The 24,693-nt window shown below is 44.5% G+C and overlaps 2 protein-coding genes across 9 annotated transcripts in view; one reads left to right on the forward strand and one right to left on the reverse strand.

Annotated features, from left to right (window-relative positions):
• DDB2 (damage specific DNA binding protein 2) lies at window positions 1-21,714 on the forward strand. 4 transcript variants are annotated; one of them, XM_058688917.1, is made up of 12 exons: window positions 1-701; window positions 1,218-1,374; window positions 2,512-2,648; window positions 3,037-3,228; window positions 16,930-17,075; window positions 18,393-18,492; window positions 18,580-18,757; window positions 19,083-19,225; window positions 19,455-19,544; window positions 20,651-20,815; window positions 20,960-21,005; window positions 21,318-21,714. In XM_058688917.1, exons 2-12 carry the CDS (start codon window positions 1,248-1,250, stop codon window positions 21,362-21,364), a joined length of 1,371 nt encoding a protein of 456 aa, XP_058544900.1. In that variant the 5' UTR covers window positions 1-701; window positions 1,218-1,247; the 3' UTR covers window positions 21,365-21,714. The 4 variants fall into 4 exon arrangements, with proteins under 4 accessions (XP_058544900.1, XP_058544902.1, XP_058544899.1 ...); XM_058688916.1 differs by lacking the exon at window positions 1-701 and adding an exon at window positions 901-1,121; XM_058688918.1 differs by lacking the exons at window positions 1-701; window positions 19,455-19,544 and adding an exon at window positions 909-1,121.
• ACP2 (acid phosphatase 2, lysosomal) overlaps window positions 20,852-24,693 on the reverse strand; it is a 9,256-nt gene continuing 5,414 nt past the window's right edge. For all 5 annotated transcript variants that reach the window (XM_058688931.1, XM_058688929.1, XM_058688928.1 and 2 more), the window contains one exon: window positions 20,852-22,714. In XM_058688931.1, the coding sequence (XP_058544914.1) occupies window positions 22,581-22,714 (134 nt within the window). In that variant the 3' untranslated portion in view covers window positions 20,852-22,580. The remainder of the gene's footprint in view (window positions 22,715-24,693) is intronic.

Here is a 24,693-nt window from a genome sequence, read left to right on the forward strand (position 1 = left end):
TTCACGTGTATTTTTCTTCTCTGCTCAGTAGGTTGCAAATCTTTATAGGAGCAGGGTCATTTCCTACATTTCACTATCCCCTTAGACCTGAGCACCCTGCTGAGGTGAAACTAATGGCTGGTGTGAATAAAGGGGGCGACTCTGCATCTGTGACACAGCTCTGAAAACACAGCCACAAGCCAGCAATGGAAAAGCCACCAGCTTGCCTTTCCCCTTTTTAACACTCTGACCTTTTATCTTCCCATCTTTCCATTAAGAAACCATGTTCGAATTTTTCTTTTGGAGCATTCATTTCTTCCCAAGTGTTACTTTTGGAAATGTCTTCTGTCCCTAACTGACCTTTAGTACAGGATCTGCCGTTAATGCATTGTTGTCTCTTCTCACCCTTCCAAAGAGCCTGGCGGATAGCATGAAAAGCCCAGCAGTCCCCCACTAACAGAAGCTTCTGCCTGGCTCATCGTCGCAGGAAGTAGGATGCATGTGAACTGTCTCCTCTGGGGCCGTGCGGAGGGTCACCCACGAGGGCCAATGCCCAGGACTTTGGCTTAAGTCAGGGCACAAGACCTCTAAGTCTGATTAGCCTACACGCCCTCCAGCCCATCCCTTACTCCCTAGGCGGACACTCAGCAGGTTTAGGGAAAATTTAGTTGAAAGCTGCAAGTTTCAACCACTCTGCACAGAAAAGCTGACATTCGGGGGAGGTGAGGAAACAGAAGCGCGGACACCTATGGCAAAGCAGGCGGGCGGGAAGAGCTCGACTTCCACCACAGGGCGGTGGCGAGCTTTCTACAAAGCCGCCTATGTCCAGGACCAGCCAATCCTAAAGCCCGAAAGGGCGTGATCACCAATTAAAAGGCAGGGAAGGCGGAGCCGAAGCCTTGATTGGCACCTGGTCTCCGGTGGACTGGCTGAGGCCTGGCAACGCGGTGTCTGAAGAGGCTTCAAGTTGGCTGCTCTAGCCATGGCGGCCATCTTTATTTCTGGCAGATCAGCTGATGGGCACCAACGCGCCCAATTTAGAGGCCAGGCGTTGGGTCTTTCTCTAGGGAGCCCATGAGCCCCTCCCCTCGCGTGCCTCTCTGAGAGGGGGCGGGCCGGAGCAGGAAGCCAGATTGAACGCGGTGAGGCTGTTTGGCGGGAAGTTGGCTTAGTTCCCTGGTCCCCGCCTAGTTTCTCCCCAGAGGCTTCTCAATCTTCCCTCCTTGATCTCGGCATAGGGCACAGTACCCTTTCGCACGGAGGACGCGATGGCTCCCAGGAAACGCCCAGAAACCCAGAAGACCCCCGAGGTGGTTGTGCGCCCCAAGAGCAGGAGGAGCAGAAGCCCCCGGGAGCTGGAGCCCGAGGCCAAGAAGCTCTGTGTGAAGGGCCCCGGTACTGCCTGCGCCTGCTGCTTTAATAATTCCGCCTTTGGGGGTTCTCACGCAGGAGGCTGGAGTGGGGGGTGGGTGCTGTTGGTTTCCTGAGGCTAACCCAAGTTTTAAGGATGCCTTGGGCTGTGCATTTTTCCGCAGGTCCTTTGACACCACAGAGCTTGGGCTTAACCCCTCTCAGGTGATGGGAAGAGGCAGATGAGCTCCATTACATAAGACACAACGGACTTTTCAAATTCCTGTGTACCAGGATTTTTACACACTGAGGACTGCTTAAAATAATCCTACCTTGCCTGGTGGTGCGTGTGGTGAATTTCGGTAGTCATGGTTGCTAGCTGTGTGTCCTTGGTTTCCGCTGTGAGAATCTTCAATTTCCTTCCTTAGAAAACTCATTCTCTGAGGTTTATTGGGGCTTGAACCTGGGGCTATAAGGTTTGGGGGGGGGGGCACAATACACTGGAGCAGGGTGTTGTTGATGAAGTGTTTTTTGTCCCTAAGAAAAAGGAATTAATCGGTTGTCAAGAGGCTGGATTCATAGAAACCAGATCCTCAAGTACATCTTTATTCCTATTCTAAGTGGATCTATCTCTCCAAAAGTAGCCAGGCCAGACCCTCTGGATCCTGCTGGTTTCCCAAAGAACAGATTGGACTTGGGGCGAACAACTGGTCACCTCTACATTATTTTAATATAGGATTTAAAGATACTTCTTTTCCCAGTCACTTCTACCATGCTACCCTAAAATCTTTTTATTTTACATGATATGTGATTTTTAAATTGTCACCCAACCCTACCATGAGTTTTCCAACCTACTGGGAAGAGTTCTGTGTATACTTTATTCTTGGGTGTTTCTTTGGTTCCGTTCTCAGAAACCCTGCGAGGGTTTGTTTTCATATTATTTCATATTTAGCTTCACTTCAGAATTACTATTGGGGGAGTGTTTGGGGCAAGGGGCTGAATCCCTACTCACTACATTTTTTGCTGGCTGGGACTGAGCAGACCATGGAAAGGCCTTAAGAGGTAATGAGAGAGATTGGCTATGTAGAATGGAACAACAAAGCTTTCTTTCTGAGATTTCAGCAGGAAACCCTTCCGTGCGTGAGAGCAGAGAGGAAAATATGTGTCTGTTCTGCTTGGCAGGTTCTAGCAGAAGATTTGACTCAGGCTGCCTTTGGGCGGGGTTGGCTAGCCTTCAGGTCCCGCCATCATACACCAGCGTCGTCAGGGCCCTTCACCACCATAAGCTGGGCAAAGCTGCCTGGCCATCACTACAGCAGGTGAGGCATTTCCTGGCTGAAGTGCTCGAGTTTCCCCCGTACCTTTTTATATTGGGATGTTCTAAAATTAGATGCTCGGTTGGTTCAGCGGGTTGTCAGAGTGGTCAGATCACCTCTACCTTGGTGACTGACCTACTGGGCATTCAGCCAAGTAGAAAAGTCTTATGCTGTAAAGGTCCCATCTGGAATGCACTCTGCCCCCTTGCTTTCCAAGATTAGTTCATGCACATTGCAAATATTTTCACACACAGAGCCAGGCAGTTCACTTTCCTTTGCGGGGGGGAGGGGAGGACTTGGCTCTAGGGCTCATCTATGGAGGAGGCAGAGATTGACAGTTTACCCAGGACTTGGATTTTAACTCAACTTAATTCTTTTTCCTCTGTGTCAGGGTCTCCAGCAGTCCTTTGTGCATTCTCTGGCTTCTTACCGGATATTCCAAAAGGCTGCCCCTTTTGACAGGAGGGCCACATCCTTGGCATGGCACCCAGCTCACCCCAGCACCCTGGCTGTGGGTTCCAAAGGGGGAGATATCATGCTCTGGAACTTTGGCATAAAGGACAAACCCACCTTCATTAAAGGGGTGAGCAGTTCCCTGTGCCAGACAATAGTGCTGAAGAAGTGTTTGTTGAAGGGATGGAGAATTATCCAGTAACAAGGAGATGACTGGGATCAAAGTAACTAGGTATTTTCAAACAAGGAAATGGTGATGATACCCAAATCATCATTGAGTGCCAGCCCTTAAAATATTAGAAGGTATAAAATGTTGGTCACCCTGTCGTAAGTTATCACATAGAACGGAATCCGAGCCCCTTCTTTTCTCTTGCCCTCATCTTCTGCTGTCTTTCCTCACTTCCTATGCTTTAGCCACACAAGCTTTTTCTATTCCTAAAACTGCATCATTGCTCTTGCTTTTCTCTTTGACTGGAGTGCTCTTTCTCTTGGTTTTCTCATGGCTGCCTCCCTTCAGCCATGACCATTCAGGTCTTGACTTGGTGTACTTCTTCAAACAGCTTTCGCTGACCACTCTGTCTAAAGTAGTCTCTACTTGACTCATTCACTCTGGTTCATTACCCTGCTTCATTTCCCCCACCGACAATGTTTATCAATATCTGAAATGTTTCACTTATTTGAGTGTCTTTGCCCATACAAATGTCTTTGGAAAGTAAGCTCCACGATAAGACGGACCTTGTCTTTCTGGTTTACTACCATATCCCCAGTGCCTCGAACAATGTTTGGCCTAGAGTAGTAGCTGCTTTATTATATTTGTTGAATGAGTGAGGGCCTTGAAGTATAACTGGGTAGATGGGATATATACATACAAGATAACTTGCAATATAGATGCTAAATGCTACAGAATGTGAGAGAAGGAAGAACCCCTTGTGAATTAGAGTCAACAGAGAAGGCTCATGGATGAGTGGGGAGTGAGGAGGAATAATATTTAGGTAAATGGAGAGAAAATGGACAAGCAGAGTGTGTTCGGGGCAAAGTTTGGCATAGCGCTTTCTAGGGATGGCCTTAATCGTGTTAGTGTTTATCATCAATTGCTGAGGGGTGAAGGTGTTGGCCCCTCTGCCAAAAAGAAGACCTTTATTTTTATTTATTTATTTTTTCAGCTCTAATATTGCCAGTTTATTTATTTATTTTTATAATTTATTTATTCATTTATTTATTTTTAATTTACATCGAAGTTAGTTAGCATGTAGTGCAACAATGATTTCAGGAGTAGATTCCAGTGATTCATCCCCTACACATAACACACAGTGCTCATCCCAGCAAGTGTCTTCCTTAATGCCCCTTACCCATTTAGCCCATCCCCCCACCCACAACCCTCCAGCAACCCTCGGTTTGTTCTCTGTATTTAAGAGTCTCTTATGTTTTGTCCCCCTCCCTTTTTTATATTATTTTTCCTTCCCTTCCCTTATGTTCATTTGTTTTGTATCTTAAATTCCTCATATGAGTGAAGTCATATGATATTTGTCTTTCCCTGACTGACTAATTTTGCTCAGCAGAATACCCTCTAGTTCCATTCATGTAGTTGCAAATGGCAAGATTTCATTCTTTTTGATTGCTGTGTAATAATACTCCAGTGTGTGTGTGTGTGTGTGTGTATACACACACACACACACACACACACACACACACCCCACATCTTCTTTATCCATTCAACTGTTGTTGGACATTTGGGCTCTTTCCATACTTCAGCTATTGTCGATAGCACTGCTGTAAACATTGGGGTGCATGTGCCCCTTCGAAACAGCAACCTATAAACCTATATCCCTTGGATAAATACCTAATAGTGTAATTGTTGGATCATAGAGTAGTTCTATTTTTAATCTTTTGGGGAACCTCCATACTGTTTTCCAGAGTGGCTGCACCAGTTTGCATTCCCACCAGCAGTGCAAAAGAGATCCTCTTTCTCCGCATCCTCGCCAACATCTGTTGTTGCCTGAGGTCTTAATTTTAGCCACTCTGGTGTGAGGTGGTATCTCACTGTGGTTTTGATTTGTATTTCTCTGATGATAAGTGACGTTGAGCGTCTTTTCATGTGTCTGTTAGCCATCTGGATGTCTTTGGAGACGTGTCTGTTTGTGTCTTTTGCCCATTTCTTCATGGGATTATTTGTTTTTTGGGTGTTGAATTTGGTAAGTTCTTCATGGATTTTGGATACTAACCTCTTATCTGATATGTCATTTGCAAATATCTTCTTCCATTCCATCAGTTGCCTTTTAGTTTTACCGATTGTTTCCTTCACTGTGCAGAAGCTTTTTATTTTGATGAGGTCCAGATAGTTCATTTTTGAAAAGAGAAAACCTTTCGTTTGCCCAGATGGGGGCTGACAAATGGAGGACTCTACTGTAAAAAGTGACACTCTGGGCTTAGAGCAGCAGCCACAGACTCACAGGCCTTAAGAAGCCAAAGAGAAAAAAGAGTGATAGATGATGGGATCAGTGGTAAACAGGAGATGGTTGACAGGCAAGAATCTAGGTCTCGTGGTATCAGGTTTGATTTTTTCAAATGAACCCTGAAATCTTGATATTTTTTTTTACATGAAATGTTCTCATTTTTAAAAATTGTGATGAAATACACAAAACAAAACGTACCGTCTTGACCATTTTTAAGTGTATAGTCCAGTGGTGTTAAGTATATTGGAATTCTTGTGTAGCCAGTCTCCAGAAGGTAAAACTGCAAAAGTGTTTGCAAAAGTGAAATTCTGTACCCACTAACACTAACTCCCCATTCTTCTCTCTTCGTGTCCTTGGCCACCACCATTCTACTTTCTGTCTTCATGATTTTGACACTCTCACGAGTATCTCATATAAGTGGAACTATACAATATTTATCTGTTGGCTTATCTCACTTCATATAATGTCCTCTGGGCTCATCCATGTTGTAGCAGGTGTCAGAATTTCCTTTTTAAGGCTGAGTAATATTCCACTTCATGTATATACCACATTTTGCTTATCCATTGATCTGTTGATGGACACTTGGGTTGCTTCTAGCTTTTGGCTGTTGTGAATAATGCTGCTATGGACATGGGTGTACAAATCTCTCTTCAGGTCCCTGCTTTCAGTTCTTTTGGGCATATACCCAGAAGTGGAATAGAAGAGACAGACAAGGCCAGTGGTGAACCCAGGATGAGTTTTCTTAAGTGGAGGCTCCAGAGCAGCCCATCAGAAAAGGCCAGGTTAGACAGCCTTGGGATGAGATGGATGTTCAAGAAAACAGGTGCTTGAAGCCAGAAGAAAGGCAGCCAGAGAAATGCTGTGCCCAGAGTTTGGCTTCCTGCCCAGCTGGTGAGACAGGTGACCACCAGAAGGGGCAGTTTTAAATTGAAGTCAAAACCCAGAACTCAGGCAGGAAGAGATTTGTTTTGTTTGGGTTTTTTCCCCTGGGAATCTAGGACATGGGGATAGAGAAATTTAAGAAGTACCTAAGGGTGTCCTCAGGGAAGAGCCACCTGACCAAAAGGAGAATGACATCTGCTTTGAACTTGTGCCAGGCTGAGACTGCTTTTCGTTTACATCACCCTTTATTATAATGTGCATTTAAGTGATGTTTCCTCACACCATGGTGGAGATTGGCCTGGACATTTGAATTTTGGATTAGCAAGACGCTAGATTGGAACAGAAGAAGGGTATGGTGGTCTGGAGAACTGCCTGTCTTTACTCCCAGATACTGACAGAAAGTTGATTTGGCACCAGTGACTGGAGGAGAAGCAGTGCCTCATTTTGTCACTTCTTTTGTCCTCTGACCTTGGCTCTGACCTTTACATCTTCAGGCCCTTGGCAAGGAAACACATTACATTTTCAAAATGAAGATAACTTAGTTTTACTCTTATTATAAAATGATCTTTGGGGCGCCTGGGTGGCTCAGTTGGTTAAGTGTCCGACTTCTGCTCAGGTCACGATCTCACACTTTTTGAGTTTGAGCCCCATGTCCAGCTCTGTGCTGACAGTTCAGAGTCTGGAGCCTGCTTCAGATTCTGTATCTTACCCAAGTAAATAAGTATACTTACTATTTTGAGAGAGAGAGAGAGCGCGTGCAAGCAGGGAAGGAGCAGAGAGACTTATTTAAAAAAAAATAATTGTGAGGGTGCCTAGATGGCTCAGGTGGTTAAGCACCCGAGTCTTGATGTTAGCTCAGGTCATGATCTTACGGTTGTTGGTTGGTGAGATCCAGCCCTCTGTCGAGCTCTGTGCTGAGCGGGGAGCCTGCTTAGGATTCTCTCTCTCTGCCCCTCCCCTGTTCACATGCACACTCTCTCTCTTTCTCAAAATAAATAAATGAACATTAAAAATAAAAATAGGGGTGCCGGGTGGCTCAGTTGCTTAAGCGTCCCAACTTTGGCTTAGGTAATGATCTCACAGTTCGTGAGTTCAAGCCCCATGTTGGGCTCTGTGATGACAGCTCAGAACCTGGAGCCTGCTACTGATTCTGTGTCTCCCTCTGTCTCTGCCCCTCCCCCACTCACACTCTGCCTCTCTCTTTCTCAAAAATAAATGAACATTGAAAAAAAATTTTTTTAAATAAAAATAAAAATGATTGTGATTTTTTTGGTGTGTTTTTCTATATGTTTCTCCTGTTTGGGGTTCACTGAACTTCTTGGATCTATGGGTTTGTCATCAAATTTGGAAAATTTTAGGTCATCATTTCTTCAAATAGTTTCTCCCCTCTTTTTTTTTTTTTTTTTTTTTTTTCTGCCTCTGGGACTCCAATTACATACATGTTAGGCTACTAGGTATTGTCCTGCACGTCATTGATTAACACTTTATTTTATAATCCCCTCCCCCTCATTTTATTTTGCATAGCTTCTACCGCATGTCTCAACTTCATTGATCGTCTACATCTAATCTGCTATCAATCCCATCCAATGTATTTTTCTTTTCAGATACTGTATATCATCTCTAGAAGCTTAATTTAGGCCTTTTAAAATATCTTCCATTTCTTTTTTCATGTTCATTACTTCCTCTACTTTTCTTGACCATATAGAATATGTTTATAACACTTGTTTCAATGTTTTTGCTTAATTCTATCATCTGTGTCACTTGTAAGGGTGTTTGTATTCACTGAGCTTTCTTCTGGTTATAAGTTCTATTTTCCTGCTTCTTTGCATGCCTGGTAATTTCTCATTGGATGCCAGACATTGTGAATTTTACATTGTTGGATGTTGGATTTTGTTGTATTCTTTTAAATATTGTTGGGCTTTGTTCTAGGACACAGGTACTTATAACCAGTTTGATACCTTCAAGGCTTGCTTTTAAGCTTTGTTAATATAGTTACTGTATTAGTTTCCTCTTGATTCTATAACAGATTATCACAGTCTTGGTATCTTACAACAAAACAATTTTATTCTCTTACAGTTCTGGAGGTCAGAAATCTGAAATGATTTTTCTGAACAAATGTCAACATGTTGGCAAGGCTGGTTCTTTCTCAAGTTTCTGAGGGGAGAATTTGTTTCCTTGCTTTTTTCAGCTTCTTGTGGCCATCTGAACTCCTGAGCTGTGGTTTCTTCCATCTTAAAAGTACACCACTGCAATTTCTGCTTCTGTGATCACATTGCTTTCTTTTCTGACTGACTCCCCCTGTGTTGCTCTTGTAAAGACCCTTTGATTTCGATTATATCAGTCCCACCCAGACAGTCCAAAATAATCTCCCCATCTCAATATCCTTAACTTAACCACATATGCACAATCCCTTTTGTCATCTAGAGTATTATTCATGGAGTCTATGGATTAGGGCATGGACATCTTGGGGACCATTATTTAATCTACCCCAGTCAGCATGCGTTTAAGGAAGCCTATAGTCTAGGAATAAGTTGGCCTCATCCTGAGGCAATACTCTTCTGAAGACTCAATGTTCTGTATATTAAGTCTTTTCATTCTGGATGGTGAGAATACAGACTATTCTGAGGATTCTCCCCTATTTATCCATGGTGCTTCTCCCCACTCCCCTCCCAGCCTTGGGTAGTTTCCTCATACCCATTTACACATTAATACTTACCCAAAAGACTTGAGGGGATCCTTGTGAAAATCTCCAGAATGTTCCCTCTGTGTGTCTCCTCCCCAGAATTTTGCCCACAAATTCTTGCTATGTTGGCTTTCCTAAAATTCTGTCTTCTCAACTCAGTGAGACTGCTAGGCTGTGTGTGTCCTCCCTCTCGGTCTTGCTGCCTGGATACTTTCTCCAAGTGCTAAGCTGGGACAGTTGTAGGACTATCTCTTGCTTGCCTCCTGTCTTGTGCTGCCTGCTGTCTAATCTCTGAGAACCTATTTCACTTTTCTTGTCCATTTTCTTAGTTGTTTAAGACAGGAAGATATACCTGTTTTCTGACACTCCATCATGCTTGGGAACAGAAATTCCCGTTAATTTTAATAGTTTATCTGAGGATTTAACATTTTTGTCCTACACAGTCTTGTCACCTACAAATCACAAGAGTTGGGTTTCTTTCTTTACTATTCTTATACTTCTTTTTTGCCTTGTTCCATTGTCTTATTCTAGTACATTGCTGAATATTGACTCTAGCAGACATGCTTGTCTTATTCTTGATCATAGAAGGCTTTTATATTTTATCATTGAGCATGATTTCTTCTACTTTCTATTGTAAAATACACACAACATAAAATTAACCAGTTTTTAAAAGTTTATTTCATTTTTAAAAAAATTTTAAAGTTAATTTGTTTTCAGAGAGAGAGAGAGAGATGCGGGAGGGGCAGAGAGAGAGAGACAGAGAGAGAATCCTAAGCAGGTTCTGCACAGTCGGTGCAGAGCCTGATGTGGGGCTCAAACCCACGAACTGCAAGATCATGACCCGAGCTGAAACCAAGAGTCGGATGCTTAACTGACTGAGCCAGCCAGGCGTCTCCCCATTTTAACCATTTTAAGTGTACAATTCAGTGGCATTAAGTACTTTCACATTGTTGTGCAACTATCACCACAACCATCTTTGGAACTTGTACATCTTCCCACAATAAAACTCTGTACCATTAAACAAAGACTCTTTATTACCCTCCCCTATATGCACTAATCTGCCTTCTGTCTCTAAAAATTTGAGTATTTGCGGCGCCTGGGTGGCTCAGTCGGTTGAGCGTCCAACTTCAGCTCAGGTCATGATCTTGTGGTCCGTGAGTTCAAGCCCCACGTCGGGCTCTGTGCTGACAGCTCAGAGCCTGGAGCCTGTTTCTGATTCTGTGTCTCCCTCTCTCTCTCTGCCCCTCCCCCCCTCACTATCTCTGTCTCTCAAAAATAAATAAACATTAAAAAAATATTTAAAAATTTGACTATTCGGGTACTTCATATAAATGGAATCATGCAATATTTTTCCTTTTGGGTCTGGCTTCTTTCATTTAGCATAATGTTTTCAAGGTTCATCTATGTTGTAGCATGGATCAGTACTTCATTACTTTTTTACAGCTGAATAATGGTCCATCATACGGATTTGCCACATTTCATTTATCCAGTCATCTGTTGATGGACGTTTGGGTTGTTTCCACCTTTTGCTATTATGAGTGCAACTGCTGTGAATATACATGTACACGTTTTTGTTTGAATACCTGTTTTTACTTCTTTTGGGTATATACATGGGAGCTTGTTTGTGTTTTAAAATGGTCTGTTTTTTAATATCCCTTATCAGATTATGTAAATTCCCCTTTTATTTCTGGTTTGCCAGAAGCTCTTGTGAATGAAATTGTATTTCATCAAATACTTTTTTGTATCTCTTGAGATCAGCATATGCTTTTTCCCCTTTATTCTCCTAATGTGATAAGCTACACCAATTGATTTTGTGTGTTTGTTTTGGTTTATTAATTATATTCCAATTTTTCACTTAAATTTTCTTTTTTTCTCATTTCTTAAAACCTTTCCAATTTTATCGTCTCCAGCAAGTAATACTGCTTCTTAAAAATCATGGTAAAAGCACATAACATTTATCACTGAACATTTATTTATTTATTTTTTTTTTTAATTTTTTTTTAATGTTTATTTATTTTTGAGACAGAGAGAGACAGAGCATGAACGGGGGAGGGTCACAGAGAGAAGGAGACACAGAATCTGAAACAGGCTCCAGGCTCTGAGCTGTCAGCACAGAGCCCGACGCGGGGCTCGAACCCACGAACCGTGAGATCATGACCTGAGCCGAAGTCGGACGCTTAACCGACTGAGCCACCCAGGCGCCCCTATCACTGAACATTTAAAAAATATATATATATATATATATATATTTGTTTTAAGTTTATTTATTTTGAGAGAGAGAGAGAGAGAGAGAGAGAGAGACTGTATGAGTGGGGGAGGGGCAGAAAGAGAGGAAAACAGAATCCCAAGCAGGCTCTGCACGATCAGTGTGGAGCCCGACATGGGGCTTGAATCCACGAACCATGAAATCATGACCTGAGCTGAAGTCAAGAGCCAGACGCTTAACTGACTGAGCCACCCAGGTGCCCCTATATACATACATTTTTCTAAGTTTATTTATTTTTTGAGAGAGAAAAAGTGTGTGTGTGTGTGTGTGTGTGTGTGTGTGTGTGTGCACGTGAGTGAGGGAGGGGCAGAGAGAGAAGGAGCAAGAGAATCCCAAGCAGGCTCCATGTTGTCAGCTCAGAGCCTGACACCAGTCTCAAACTCACGAACTGTGAGATCATGACCTGAGTCAAAATCAAGAGTGGGACACTTAACCAGCTCAGCCACCCAGACACCCCAATCACCGAAACATTTTTAAGTGTACAGTAGTGTTAACTATAGTCACATTATTATATAACAGAACTCTAGAACTTTTTCATCGTGTAAAACTGAAACTGTATACCCATTGGATAAGTTCCTCATTTTCTCCTTCCCTCAGCCCTTGGCGACCACAATTAATGCTTTCTGTTTCTATGAGTTAGAACTACTTTAGACACCCCTAAGTTTTGATGGTCTTATTGTGGTTACATAGGAGAATGTTCTGCGTAGGAAATACACAGTAGAGTATTTGAGGGTGATTGGACATCAAGCTGGTAATTTATTATCAAATGCTTCCATAAAAGCAGTTCTTTGTGCTAGTCTTGCAACTTTTCGAAGAGTTTGAGATGGTTGGAAAACAACAACAACAAAAGACTGATATTATTTCTTCCTTAAATGTTTAGTGTATTCAACAGTGAAGCTACCAGGATCTGGAATTTACTTTGCAAGAACATTTTTAGTTGTGAATACAATGCCTTTAATCAGACTATTCTGATTTTCTCTTTCATTTTCTGTCAGTTTAGCAAATTCTAGGGATTTCCCCATTTCATCTAAGTTTTCGAATTTATTGGCATAAGATTGTTTATTATATCCTCTTATTATTGTTTAAAATGTCTAAGATTTCTATTGATGTCCCTTTTTTGATCTATTACATTGGTTATTTGTGACTTCTCTCTGGTCAGTCTCACCAGGGATTTATCAATTTTAGTAGTATTTTCGTTGAACCAATTTTGTTTGTGAATTTTCCCACAGTATATTTGTTTTCTGTTTTATTCATTTCTATTCAATCTCCTGCTTTATTTTCCTGTTACTTTCATACCTTCTTGAGATAGATGTTTGAATCATTGATTTTTAGCCTTCTTTTATTATGGATAATGCTTCTATGAATATTTGTGTTCAAGTTTTCATGTGAACATACTTATTCATTTCTCTTGGGTATATGCCTATATGCCCAAGAGTGTACATTGATGGGACACACAGTAACTTTATATTTAAGTTTTTGAGGAACTGCCAAACAGTTTTCCAGAGCGACTTCTCCATTTCACATTCCCACCAGCAGCGTAGGAGGGCTTCAACTTCTCCACATCCTTAACAACATTTGTGGGTTTTTTCCCAGCTTTATTGAGGTATAATTGACGAATAAAAATTGTACATATTTAAGGTGTACAGTGTGAAGTTTTAACATATATGTACTTGCAAATGATTACCATGGTCAAGCTAATTCATCACCTCACATATTGCCTTGTGTGCGTGCAACGAGCTGAGAACATTTAAGATCAACTCTCTTAGTAAATTTCAAACATATAACATACTGTTAATAACTGTAGTCACCGTGCTGTCCGTTAGAACTCCAGAACTTACTCATCCTGCATAATTGACACTTTGTACCTTGGATCAACATCTCCTCCAGCCCCAAGCCCCTAGGCAACCACCATTCTACTCAGCTTTTATGAGTTCCATCTCTTTAGAGTCCACATATAAATAAGATCATGCAGTATTTGTCTTTCTGTGTCTGACTTATTTCACTTAGCATAGCATCCTCCTGGTTCATCCTGGTTGTCACAAATGGCAGGATTTCCTTCTTTTTAAAGGCTCAATAATATTCCATTTATATACATACAACATTTTCTGTATCTCTTCATCTGTCTACAGACACTGAGGTTGTTTTCCTATCTTGGCTACTGTGAATAATGCTGCAGTGAACACAGGAGGGACGATAACACTTTGAGAAGCTTATTTCATTTCCTTTGGATATATACCCAGAAGTGGGATTACTGGATCACATGGTATTTCTAAATTTTCTGAGGAACCCCCATGCTGTTTTCTGCATTGCCTCTACCAACTTACATTCCCATCAACAGTGTACAAGAGTACCTTGTTCTCTACCCCTTTGCTGGTACCTGTTATCTTCTGTTGTTTCGATAAAGCATTCTTTTTTTTTTCTTATTTTTGTGTTTATTTATTTATTTTTGAAAGAGAGAGAGTGAGTTGGGGAGGGGCAGAGAGAGAGGGAGACACAGAATCCGAAGCAGGCTCCAGTCTCTGAGCTGTCAGCACAGAGCCCAAAGCAGGGCTCGAAATCACAAACCATGAGATCATGACCTGAGCCGAAGTCAGTGCTTAACCAACTGAGCCACCCAGGCGCCCCTGATAATAGCTATTCTAGCAAGTTTAAGGTGATATAGCTCATTGTAGTTTTGATTTGCATTTCCCTGATGTCAGGATTAGTGATGTTGAGCACCTTTGCACATACCTGTTGGCCATTTGTATGTCTTCTTTGGAGAAATGTCTATTTAGGTCCCTTGCCCATTGTTTAACGAGGTTATTTGGGGGAGAGTTTTGTTTTTTGCTATAGAGTTCCTTATATTTTTTGATATTAACTTCTTATCAGATACAGTATGCGAATATTTTCTCCCATTTTATGGGTTGTCTTTTCACCACCTGTTATTGTCTATCTTTTTTTTTAATGTTTATTTATTTGAGAGAGAGCATGAGGGGCAGAGAGAGAGGGGGAGAGAGAATCCCAAGCAGGCTTTGCATTATTAGCGCAGAGCCTGATGTGGAGCTTGATCTCACAAACTGAATCATGACCTGAGCTGAAATCAAGAGTCAGATGCTTAACCAACTGAGTCACCCAGACATCTCTAATTGTCTATCTTTTTTATTATAGCCATCCCAGAGGGTGTGAAATAGTATCTCATGATGTCTAATGATGTTGAGCATCTTTTCATGTGCTCCTGGCCATTTGCATGTCTTTGGGAAAATGTCTGTTCAAATCCTTTGTCCATTTTAAAAATAGGTCTATTTTTAAAAATGTATTTTAATCACAATTATTTTGTGTGTGTAGGTATGTATGTATGTATTTAAGTAGGGTCCATGCCCAGCATCAGGCTTGAACTCATGACCCCAAGATCAAGAGTCAGATGTTCCACCGACTGAGCCAGCCAGGTGCCTAATCACAATTATTTTAAAGCCTATATATAACAGCTCCAATATCTGTATCTCCTGTATCTTTCAAATGTTTTTTCCTCTTCATTTTTGTTTATTTGGCCTTATCTTTTGATATGCCGGATGATTTTAGATGTAATGCCAAATATTGCATATGAAAACTTGTAGAGATAATTTTGAGTTTTGGGTGGTGATGTTTTCCTCTAGAGACAATTTTTTTTTCTCCATCAGATCATCTCAATCCAATGAGTTTAAAATTATTTGAATCTGGACTTCAGGTTTTGTGAGGGTCAGGCTATTTCTAGTTTGCTCTTATTTCGAGAGTGTCTAGGATCTTAACTAAACGCTGGGGTTTTTTTCTAAGACCTCTCCTTCTTGGCAAGTCTGAACTCCAGTTCTGCCTCTCTTGCCGTGTGAGACTGGCAAAACCGCAGCCCAGCTTCTCAGCCTTGAAGCCACCTACCACTTTCATATCAGCTTGTCTGCAGTTTGGTTTCTCTGCTTCAAAGCCACAGCCTTCTAATCTGCATAGACCTCAAGGGGTAAAAGCAGCATCCAAACGTCAGGTCCATCTTTCTGCTTCTTTCTCTGGGATGTTGGTCTTCAAGTCCTTGATGCCTTGATAGCTCTCCATTGACTTCAGAAACTTTTCTTTAAAGACATTTATTTTGGAGGTGCCTGGGTGGCTCAGTCGGTTGAGCATCTGACTCTTGATTTCGGCTCAGGTCATGATCTCACGGCTTGAGAGATCGAGCCCCGCGTCGGGCTCTGCACTGACAGAGAGCGCGGAGCCTGCTTGGGATTCTCTTTCTTCCTCCCTCTCTGTCCCTCCCCTGCATGCATGCTCGCTCTCTCTCTCAAAATAAATAAATATTATGGGGCGCCTGGGTGGCGCAGTCGGTTAAGCGTCCGACTTCAGCCAGGTCACGATCTCGCGGTCCGTGAGTTCGAGCCCCACGTCAGGCTCTGGGCTGATGGCTCGGAGCCTGGAGCCTGTTTCCGATTCTGTGTCTCCCTCTCTCTCTCTGCCCCTCCCCCGTTCATGCTCTGTCTCTCTCTGTCCCAAAAATAAATAAAAAACGTTGAAAAAAAAATTAAAAAAAAAAAATAAATAAATATTAAAAAAAAAAAAAAAGCAAACACGGTGAAGCCTTAGTGAGCACAGGACTCAACTGTTGGAAGCAGAAGATTATCACAGCAGTAAGTGTTTGGCGGACCATCGTCACCTTTATAGAGGAGATAAGACGTGCCAGTTAGCATGCTGAGTGAGCCAAGTGTATGTTGTGTAAGAGGCCTTGTACGGGGTCTGTGAGGCCGGGATAGCGGCAGCTTAAGAAGTAGAGAAGGGGCTCTTGAGGGTGTAAAGTTCTTAAAACTGTGCCTGATACATAAGAAGCACTTAATAAGGTTATGTTTTTTGATGTTGTGATTATTTTCATCAGCATTGTCTGGAATATCTGGAAAAAATAGGAAGGAGTTCAGATCTGACTCCTGCCCACCTAATCCAGGCACTGTTCCGAGCTGAAGCTCTTCTAAAGAGCACTGGGCAATAAACAAACCATGGTACATCCACATAATGGAATGCTTGGCAATAAAATGGAATGAGCTCTGGGTATACATAGTAACTTGGGTGCATCTCAGGGGCATTATGTTGAGTGAGATGAATACTGTATGATTCATTTATACGACAATCTATTAAAGGCAAAACCATAGCACAGTGATAGAGAACAGATCCACAGTGGCCGAGGGGTGACAGGAGGAGAAGGGGTGTGACCTCGAGGGGAGAGCACAGGGGGCTTTTTTGAGGGGATGGAACTGTTCTGCATCCTGATTTGGGTGGTGGTTATTCAAATCTATACTCTTGTGTTTTCACATCCATAGAAGTGTGTGGTAAAAACAACCAAATGTACCGTATGTTAATTTTTTTTTTTTTAATTCAATTAAAACTAAAACCTTAAGTAATGAAGAGTCCCATGGAGCGCATGCCCGCATCCAGGCCTCTTGGCTGGCCTGGTCGCACGTGCTGCCTGCCCAGCTGTCTGGTCGGCAGACTCGGTGCACCCAGGCCTCATCCTTCTCCTGGGCCATCTTCACTCACTGGTTTTTCTCTTCCTTATGTTAGATTGGAGCTGGAGGGAGCGTCACTGGGCTGAAGTTTAACCCTCTTGATACCAACCAGTTTTTCACCTCCTCAATGGAGGGAACAACTAGGCTGCAAGACTTTAAAGGCAACACGCTCCGAGTGTTTACCAGCTCAGACACCTGCAAGTGAGTGGCTTCACTAGGAGGGAAAGGGCCTCTAGGCTCTCGGTGTAGTTCTGATGAGAGCCTCTGGATCTCGTTTGTATTACCCAAACCTGGCACGGGAAAGACCAGCAAGGTGGCAGCCCCTTTCCACCCTTCCCTCTCTTTCTGAGACTTCCTGTAGCTGCCTTTCTCTGTTCCAGGTGGGTTACTGCTTCGGTGAGGTATTCTAGAACCTCAGCTCTTCTCAGAGAGGGAAGGGCTTCAGCTCTTCTGTAAGGCATTCATATATTAGACTAGACCTTGATTCTCACTAGTTAACATGGCATTGGCCTAGAAAGCCACTTTTAAAGGTTGGAGCAGGAACTAAGAATTTGAGATTTCATTCTCTACATCCCTGAGTTGTAATGACCCAACCACTTCTTTGATAGAAGCTTAAAGGGATAGAATTGTGCCCATAAAGCACTTTGGACTCCCCAAGGGCAAGTGGCTGGAGAAATTACAAAAGACGCGTCAGTTTGATTTCTAGCCAGAGACACGACTCTAACTGTTCTCTAAGGAATCAAGGCTGTGGAGGCTCTAACTAGCACTGGACATTATCCTGGGCTGCCCCAGAGAGGTAAGAAATACCAAGCAATCAGGGCAAGTGATGGGATAGACTCAGCTCCATGTTATTCTTCCACAAGAAACCCTCCCTCCGAAAGATATTTGTAGGGGATACAAAAGACACCGTAGCAAGGATTTGAGTGTTTGAGAGGAAAAATAGGAATCTGAGATCTCCTGGCTGGGCATTAGGATCCCTGAAGCAATCCCAACCCTTTGTCCTCAAGTAGTCCGAGAGGCAAAAGAGCAAGACAGAGCTCCTAAATTGTGCTTTTTCCCCTAAATGCTCAGAAGAGGGCAGAAGTTCTTTTCTCGCCAGCTCTGACAACAGGAGCTGGGCAGTCCCTTTTTGATTTGTCATCTCCTTTGGCCCAGAGGGTAGAGAGTGAAGAGAGACACCAATAAACATGTCTTCGTCAAAACCCAGGGCTATAGGGGGCAGGCTGGCCTGGGGACTTGCCTAATGGCTCTAAGGGACAGCTTCTTAAGGACTCCTACCAGCTGAGGATCCTGGCCCCGGCAGTAACTGGACAAATTTCTGAGCCTCATCACCCTCATGCCCTCTCTCTGGAAGGTAGACAAGTAAGAGTGTTCCTCACTGGGAGTCCGTGGTGAGACAATTATTCACTTATTCAACAAATACTGATTGGACATCTATCCGTTAGACGTTAGAGCTGGAACAGTTAATGGCTCTTGCCTTTGTCCCCAAGAATCTTATAGCACAGTCTCTCCCTCCAGCATCTGGTTTTGCAGCCTGGATGTGTCTGCCAGAAGCCGAATGGTGGTCACAGGCGACAATGTGGGACATGTGATCCTGCTGAACATGGACGGCAGGGAGGTGCGTTCTCTGGAGCCCTGGTCTTCCCTTTCTTTCCCTTACCCCCAGCCTCCCTGCACCCCACCTGAACCAAGCCCTTCTCTGCAGCTTTGGAATCTGAGAATGCACAAAAAGAAAGTGACCCATGTGGCCCTGAACCCATGCTGTGATTGGCTCCTGGCCACAGCCTCTGTGGACCAAACAGTGAAAATCTGGGACCTGCGCCAGGTTAAAGGGAAATCCAGCTGCCTCCACTCGCTGCTGCATAGCCATCCTGTCAACGCAGGTGTGATATATCAGACCTCACCCTTCCTGCAGACGGTGCCTATCCAACCATTTCTGGGGTCTCCCCTCAACATTTAGAAGCTGCTAGGCCAAACCCTTTACCCTGATAGCATCAACCAAGTTGGTATCTTGGAAACTTTCTGAAACTAGTGGTCCCCAACAGCTGATAAGTTTCTAGAATGTTTTTGTTCACAGTCCAGATTCACCTCCTCCCTTCCACCCGGGGTCTAGAGAGGAGTGGGAAAGAGGGCGCCCCTGTAGAAGGCCTGTACCAGCCAGGACAAAGGCCTGTGGTTCCTTCAGTTCTGGGGCTTTTCACTCGCCAGCTTGTTTCAGTCCTGACGGAGCCCAGCTCCTGACCACTGACCAGAAGAGTGAGCTCCGGGTTTACTCGGCCTCCCAGTGGGACTGCCCCCCGAGCCTGATCCCACACCCTCACCGCCACTTCCAGCACCTGACGCCCATCAAGGTAAGTGATGAAGACAGGGAGCTATGACATGGGGATAGACTGGGTCTGCCCAAGGTAGAGAAAGGCCAGATCTGGAATCCCTAATCCTAGATCTCATCTTGCACCCACACAAAGCAGTCTCTTCTCCCCTGGCTGTCTCTCTCTTTGTCCCTTCTGTCCCCCTTCTACAATCCCACTTTGCTGGGTTCTGTCTCCTGTAAGCTCTTTTCCTGTTTTTGTTTTTTTTCAGCCCAGCCTATCTCCCTGCTGTTCTGCCCTCAAACTTCAGTGCCTGCTGACCTCAGCCTTGCTAATGACTTCTCCAGTCTCAGCCCCCAAGGTTTTTACGGTCTTGAAGTCTTCTGATTCCTTCCTGCCCATGCCCCCAGGCAGCCTCAGCTCTGCCCATTGCTCTGCTCTCCTGCTTTGTGTTCTTTTATAGAACCACAGCCTTTCTTCAGACCTCCAGGTTTCATGTCTCTACTACTTTCATCAAGACAGCATAGTGGTGGGGGCGCCAGCCTCAGGCAGGCTGACATCCTCCGGTTAGAATCCTTGGGCAAGTGCTTGAATTTTGGATCTTGGTTTCCTCATCTCTAAAAAGGGAATAATAGTATCTGACCGATAGGGTTGTTGGAAGAATCAGTATACCTAAAGCACATGCCCAGTGCCTGTAAGTACTACATAAACAGTGATGATTTAGTATTAGGGAGGCTCCCACGTACCTCAAATCCAACCCAAGCTCTTAAGAACAAGCATTCATCATTGGCTTGTTGACAAGCCAATGACATCATTGATCCATGTGTCATCTCCCACTTTGTAACCAGCCAGGTCAATTTCTAGCTTCCCAGGTGGGCTTGTGACTGATGTCCAAGCCGTGGCATGTACCACCTCGTCCTTCCCGCTAACCATGTCTTTCCGCCTTCAAAACTCCCTTGAGATTTCCTAGGAAAACCCCACCTGTCATTCCATCTAACTGCCAGATTTGTTTTCAGTGGGATAATCTGGGGAACATAGGTTTCTTTCCCTTTCTTGGCCATGAGCCATCTCCTGTTCAACTCTTTATCGTTCACATTGATGGAGGGATTACTTCAGAACTTCCATCCTATTTGGTTTTTGGTTACCAGAGACTTTTTGCTTTGTTGTAGGCTTACCTCTTTGGTTAATGTCTGGGTAAAGCTGATGTTACAACATTGTTCAATTGGTATGATCTCAGGAAGTGCAAAAAGAGAAAGAAGGCCTGAAGGTGTCCCAAGGTCCAGAGAGGCCAATTTGGGATTAAAAATTTGGGACGGTAGACGCACATACAATAGTTTCATGTGGGTCTGATCTCCATTATTAAATTGCTGGCAACTGTATTAACAACTGCTAGTAACAAAAGGTACTTTTGATGTCCCTCTTGATAGTGCTCTGCATTTACTCTCATGACAACTCTTCGTCTCCTAGGCAACCTGGCATCCTCGGTACAACCTCATTGTCGTGGGCCGATACCCAGATCCTAATTTCAAAAGTTGTACCCCCCATGAATTAAGGACCATTGATGTGTTTGATGGAAGCTCAGGGAAGATGATGTATCAGCTCTATGACCCAGAATCTTCTGGTATCATTTCGGTGAGGTTTGGGCCCTCAAATAATGATGGGAGGAAGCAGGGATTCAACCTACTTTATTGACCAAAAACGACCAGAAATTTATCCTCATGTGCCCTTCTCCCAGTACCTCAACCTCTCCTCATGCTTATGCCCTTGTCTCTGCAGCTCAATGAGTTCAATCCCATGGGGGACACGCTGGCCTCTGTGATGGGTGAGTGAAGTAGGTTGTATCTCAGACTGGCCAAGCCCTATCCTACTCCCCAAGGTTGAGTGCAGGCTCTCCTCAGGTTAGCCCTACCAGTCACCCCAGGGAAGGAGTCAGTAAAGAAGACTACCAGGAGACCGTGGACTCTTTTGGCCTGGGCCCTCCATGCCTCTTCCTTTGTCCTGGTCATGGCAATGCCTGGCTGCTGTCCCAATTTCCTGGTATTTCCTTACCAAGTCCTAGGTTCCCTGGGCCAACCCCAAGTTCTCAGAGACTGATAATGGAAGGTGCAAGTCAGACTGGTCTCACTCCTCCTAGGTTATCACATTCTCATTTGGAGCCAGGAAGCTGGGATGCGGAAATGAGACACATTAATGACGGTGTGGGCCAAGCAAGGGCTTGGAGCCACCTGAGAACAAATCCTGTGAGAAGAGGCGGCTATGTGTTAAAGGGCCAAAGGTATCCAAGTCTTAGGGTCGGAGCAGGGACACTGTGGCATGGGACACTGTGGGACTGGGACACTGGCATGTTACTGCTCTGGACTTAGATCCAGAAACTTCTCCAGAGTTGGTGCCCCAGGTGCCCCAAGGGTCCTTGCTATTATCTAGCCTGGGGCCAAGGTACTTTTCTTTGACGTGCAGTGGCAGAGTGATCAGGTAGTGGTTTTCAGTTTGTGCTCACTATTGATATGGCCAATAAAACCATACCCAACTGAGCTTCTGAGTGGATTTTACAGCACTGACCTGGTCAAAGGGCTTCTTGGGCCCCCCAAAATGAAGAAAAGGCACAGAAACAGCACTGAGTCTAAAACTTTCATTCTCTGGACGCTGCCTTAGCCCTATTCTGGGCCACAGCCACAAGCTGTCCAGCTTACAACCTACATTTAACTCTGGTCCCTAGAGACCCCAGCCTAGCCGACTGGGATAGTAGTGTCACAACTGTACAACTCACTCCCCCCCCCCCCCCCCCCAGTACAAACACCCTTCTGACCTGCTTCAGCTGCAGGGTGACAAAGGTGCCTGAAGCATTATGTCTGACTCTAATGGTGGCTTCAGGGGGACAAAGGAAAACTTGGCTGGCTGGCCTTTGGGTGATCCAGCTCCTTAGTGGCCAATGGTTGTACGCCCAATGTTGTGCAGTTTTTCCCACTAAAATAAGCACTGAGAGGCAAGACTGTGTCCCCTGAACCATTTGCCAAAGACTCCAAGCTGGAAGAGAGAGCAAGGCTTGATTGGCGGGGGCAAGGCGATCAAGCACCAACTCCTTCAGTTTTTCAATCCCAGGTCCTGAGTGAAACTTGGATACTTGTCTACACTTCTAGTCCTTCGGAAGCATGGCGGAGGCAAGTCTTGTTTGGAGAAAGCCAAAGTCCAACATAGTACTTGGTAAAGAGGAGGCACATGAATGCTGAGCGACAGGTGCCATGGGCCAAGCCGAGCCCCACTTGTTCATCTAGGTTAGGATAATCAGAGGGAGGCCAACCCAGGGTCTCCTGTCCGTGGGCTGGGGAGCAGCAATAGTCAGGAGCAAGGGCCCAGCCCACCTCCCCTAGGAGGCAGAGGGAAGGGGGCTGAGTGGTTGTCAGGCATGATCCTCCCCATCTGCGACATGGCGGTAGCCCGGAGGCTGGGCCTGCATCCGGAAGAGGACAGTGAGGAGCAGCACTATGAGAAGGAAGAGGATGGAGCCGCATACAGCCAAGGCCACGATCACCTCTGAGCACAGGTTGGGGAGGGGGACAGAAAGGTCACGTCAGTGTTCCTCCAACAAATATTTGTCTACCGTATACCACGTGCTCTTCTTACAATGGGGATATATCTAGGTCAGTGACAAATGGTAGAAGAAAGACAAACCAAACTAAGGGGAAAAGGATGGAAAGGTAGGTCAGTCAGGGAACGGATCACTGAGGAAATGACAATCTGACCAGAGACCTGGAGTCCCTGAGATGCTCAGATATGAGAGAAGAGGGTCTGGGGGCAGGGGCAGGGGGGATGAGTAGACAAGAAGCAAATACAAAAGGCCCTGATGGGGAAATAAGTTTGGCAAATTCTAGGATCAGCTAGAAAGCCAATATCACTATAGCAGAGTGAGGGGCAAGTAGGAGATCAGCACTGAGGATCAGACCAAGAAGGGCCTGGAAGGCCATGAGAAAGAACTTGGATTTTGTTCCAAATGTCATGGGAAGCCACCGGAAGATTCTGAGAAGGGTAGTGATGTCAACTGATTTATGTTTTAAAAAAATTAACTCGGGGGGCGCCTGGGTGGCTCAGTCAGTTAAGCGGCCGACTTCAGCTCAGGTCATGATCTCGCGGTCCGTGAGTTCGAGCCCCGCGTCGGGCTCCGTGCTGACAGCTCAGAGCCTGGAGCCTGCTTCAGATTCTGTGTCTCCCTCTCTCTGACCCTCCCCCGTTCATGCTCTGTCTCTGTCTCAAAAATAAATAAAACGTTAAAAAAAAAATTAAAAAATTAAAAAAAAAAAAAAATAAATAAATAAATAAATAAATTAACTCGGGATGCCTTGGTGGCTCAGTCTGTTAAGAGTCTGACTCCTGGTTTTGGCTCATATCGTGATCTCACGGTTAGTGGGACTGAGCCCCGAGTCAGGCTCTGGACTGACGGCAAGGAGCCTGCTTGGGATTCTCTCTCTCTCTCTGCTCCTCCCCTGCTCTCTCTCTCTCTCTCTCTCTCTTGAAATAAATACATGAAACATCAAAAAAAAAAAAAAAAATTAACTCTGTGGTACTGTGAGACTGGTAGGTACAAGAAGAGAATCAGAAAGAACAGTGGGAAACTTTTCAGTAGTGTAGGCAAGAGATGAGCGCAGATCAGACCAGGGAGGCAAGAGGATGTATTTTAAAGGTTGAGCCGATGGGATCTGCTAGTGGACTGGATGTGGGGTCTGAGAAAGAGGGTATTCAAGATGACTCTTAGGGTTACGCTCCACAACTAGGTGACTAATGTGGCATTTGCTAAGATGGGCAAGACTGGAGGAAGAGTGGATTTAGGGGCAAGAGTGTTTGGTTTCAGACACAGCAGCTTTGAGATGTTCTAGCTGACCTCCATGGAGAGACCTCCAATCAGCAGTCAGATATGTGAGTCGGTAGCTCAGAGAAAAGGTCATGAATCTGAGTCATAAAAGGATGGAACTCTGCATGGAGGTGGTATGTAAAGCCATGAGGTTGGATGGGATTGTTTTGGGAGTGTGCACACATGGGGAAGGGCCAGGGTGAGCCCTGGGCCATCCACTGTTTAGTCAGGAGAAAAAGCCAGTAAGGAAGCTACCTGTAAGTCAGAAGAAAAAGCAGAGAAGCCAAGAAAGTGTCTAAGGAAGGACTGACTGATTACATCATGCCCCAGAGAGATGAGAGAAGCTAAGAATTGGTCACTGGCTTTGGTAAGAGGAGGTAATTGGTCCTTTACAAAAGTGGCTTCACTGGTGTGGAAGGTGACACAAGCCTCTCTATCGGGAGTCTGACAGAACAGGCACTGAAAAAGCAAACCAGGAAGGATTCCACTTTCATAAGGAACAGAGAAACAGTGGTGGCTGGAGGAAGATGGTGCCCTGAGAGGTCTTTGTAAGGCTCTCAAGGAGGGACTGACCCAGTAGAGAGAAAACACGAAGGCTCCAGAAGTCTCTGGAGGTGAGAAGAGATGGACCCGGAGCACAAGTGCAGAGATTGGCCTCAGGTAGCAG

The sequence above is a fragment of the Neofelis nebulosa genome, chromosome 10 (genome assembly GCF_028018385.1).
Source record: "Neofelis nebulosa isolate mNeoNeb1 chromosome 10, mNeoNeb1.pri, whole genome shotgun sequence".
NCBI lineage: Eukaryota > Metazoa > Chordata > Mammalia > Carnivora > Felidae > Neofelis > Neofelis nebulosa.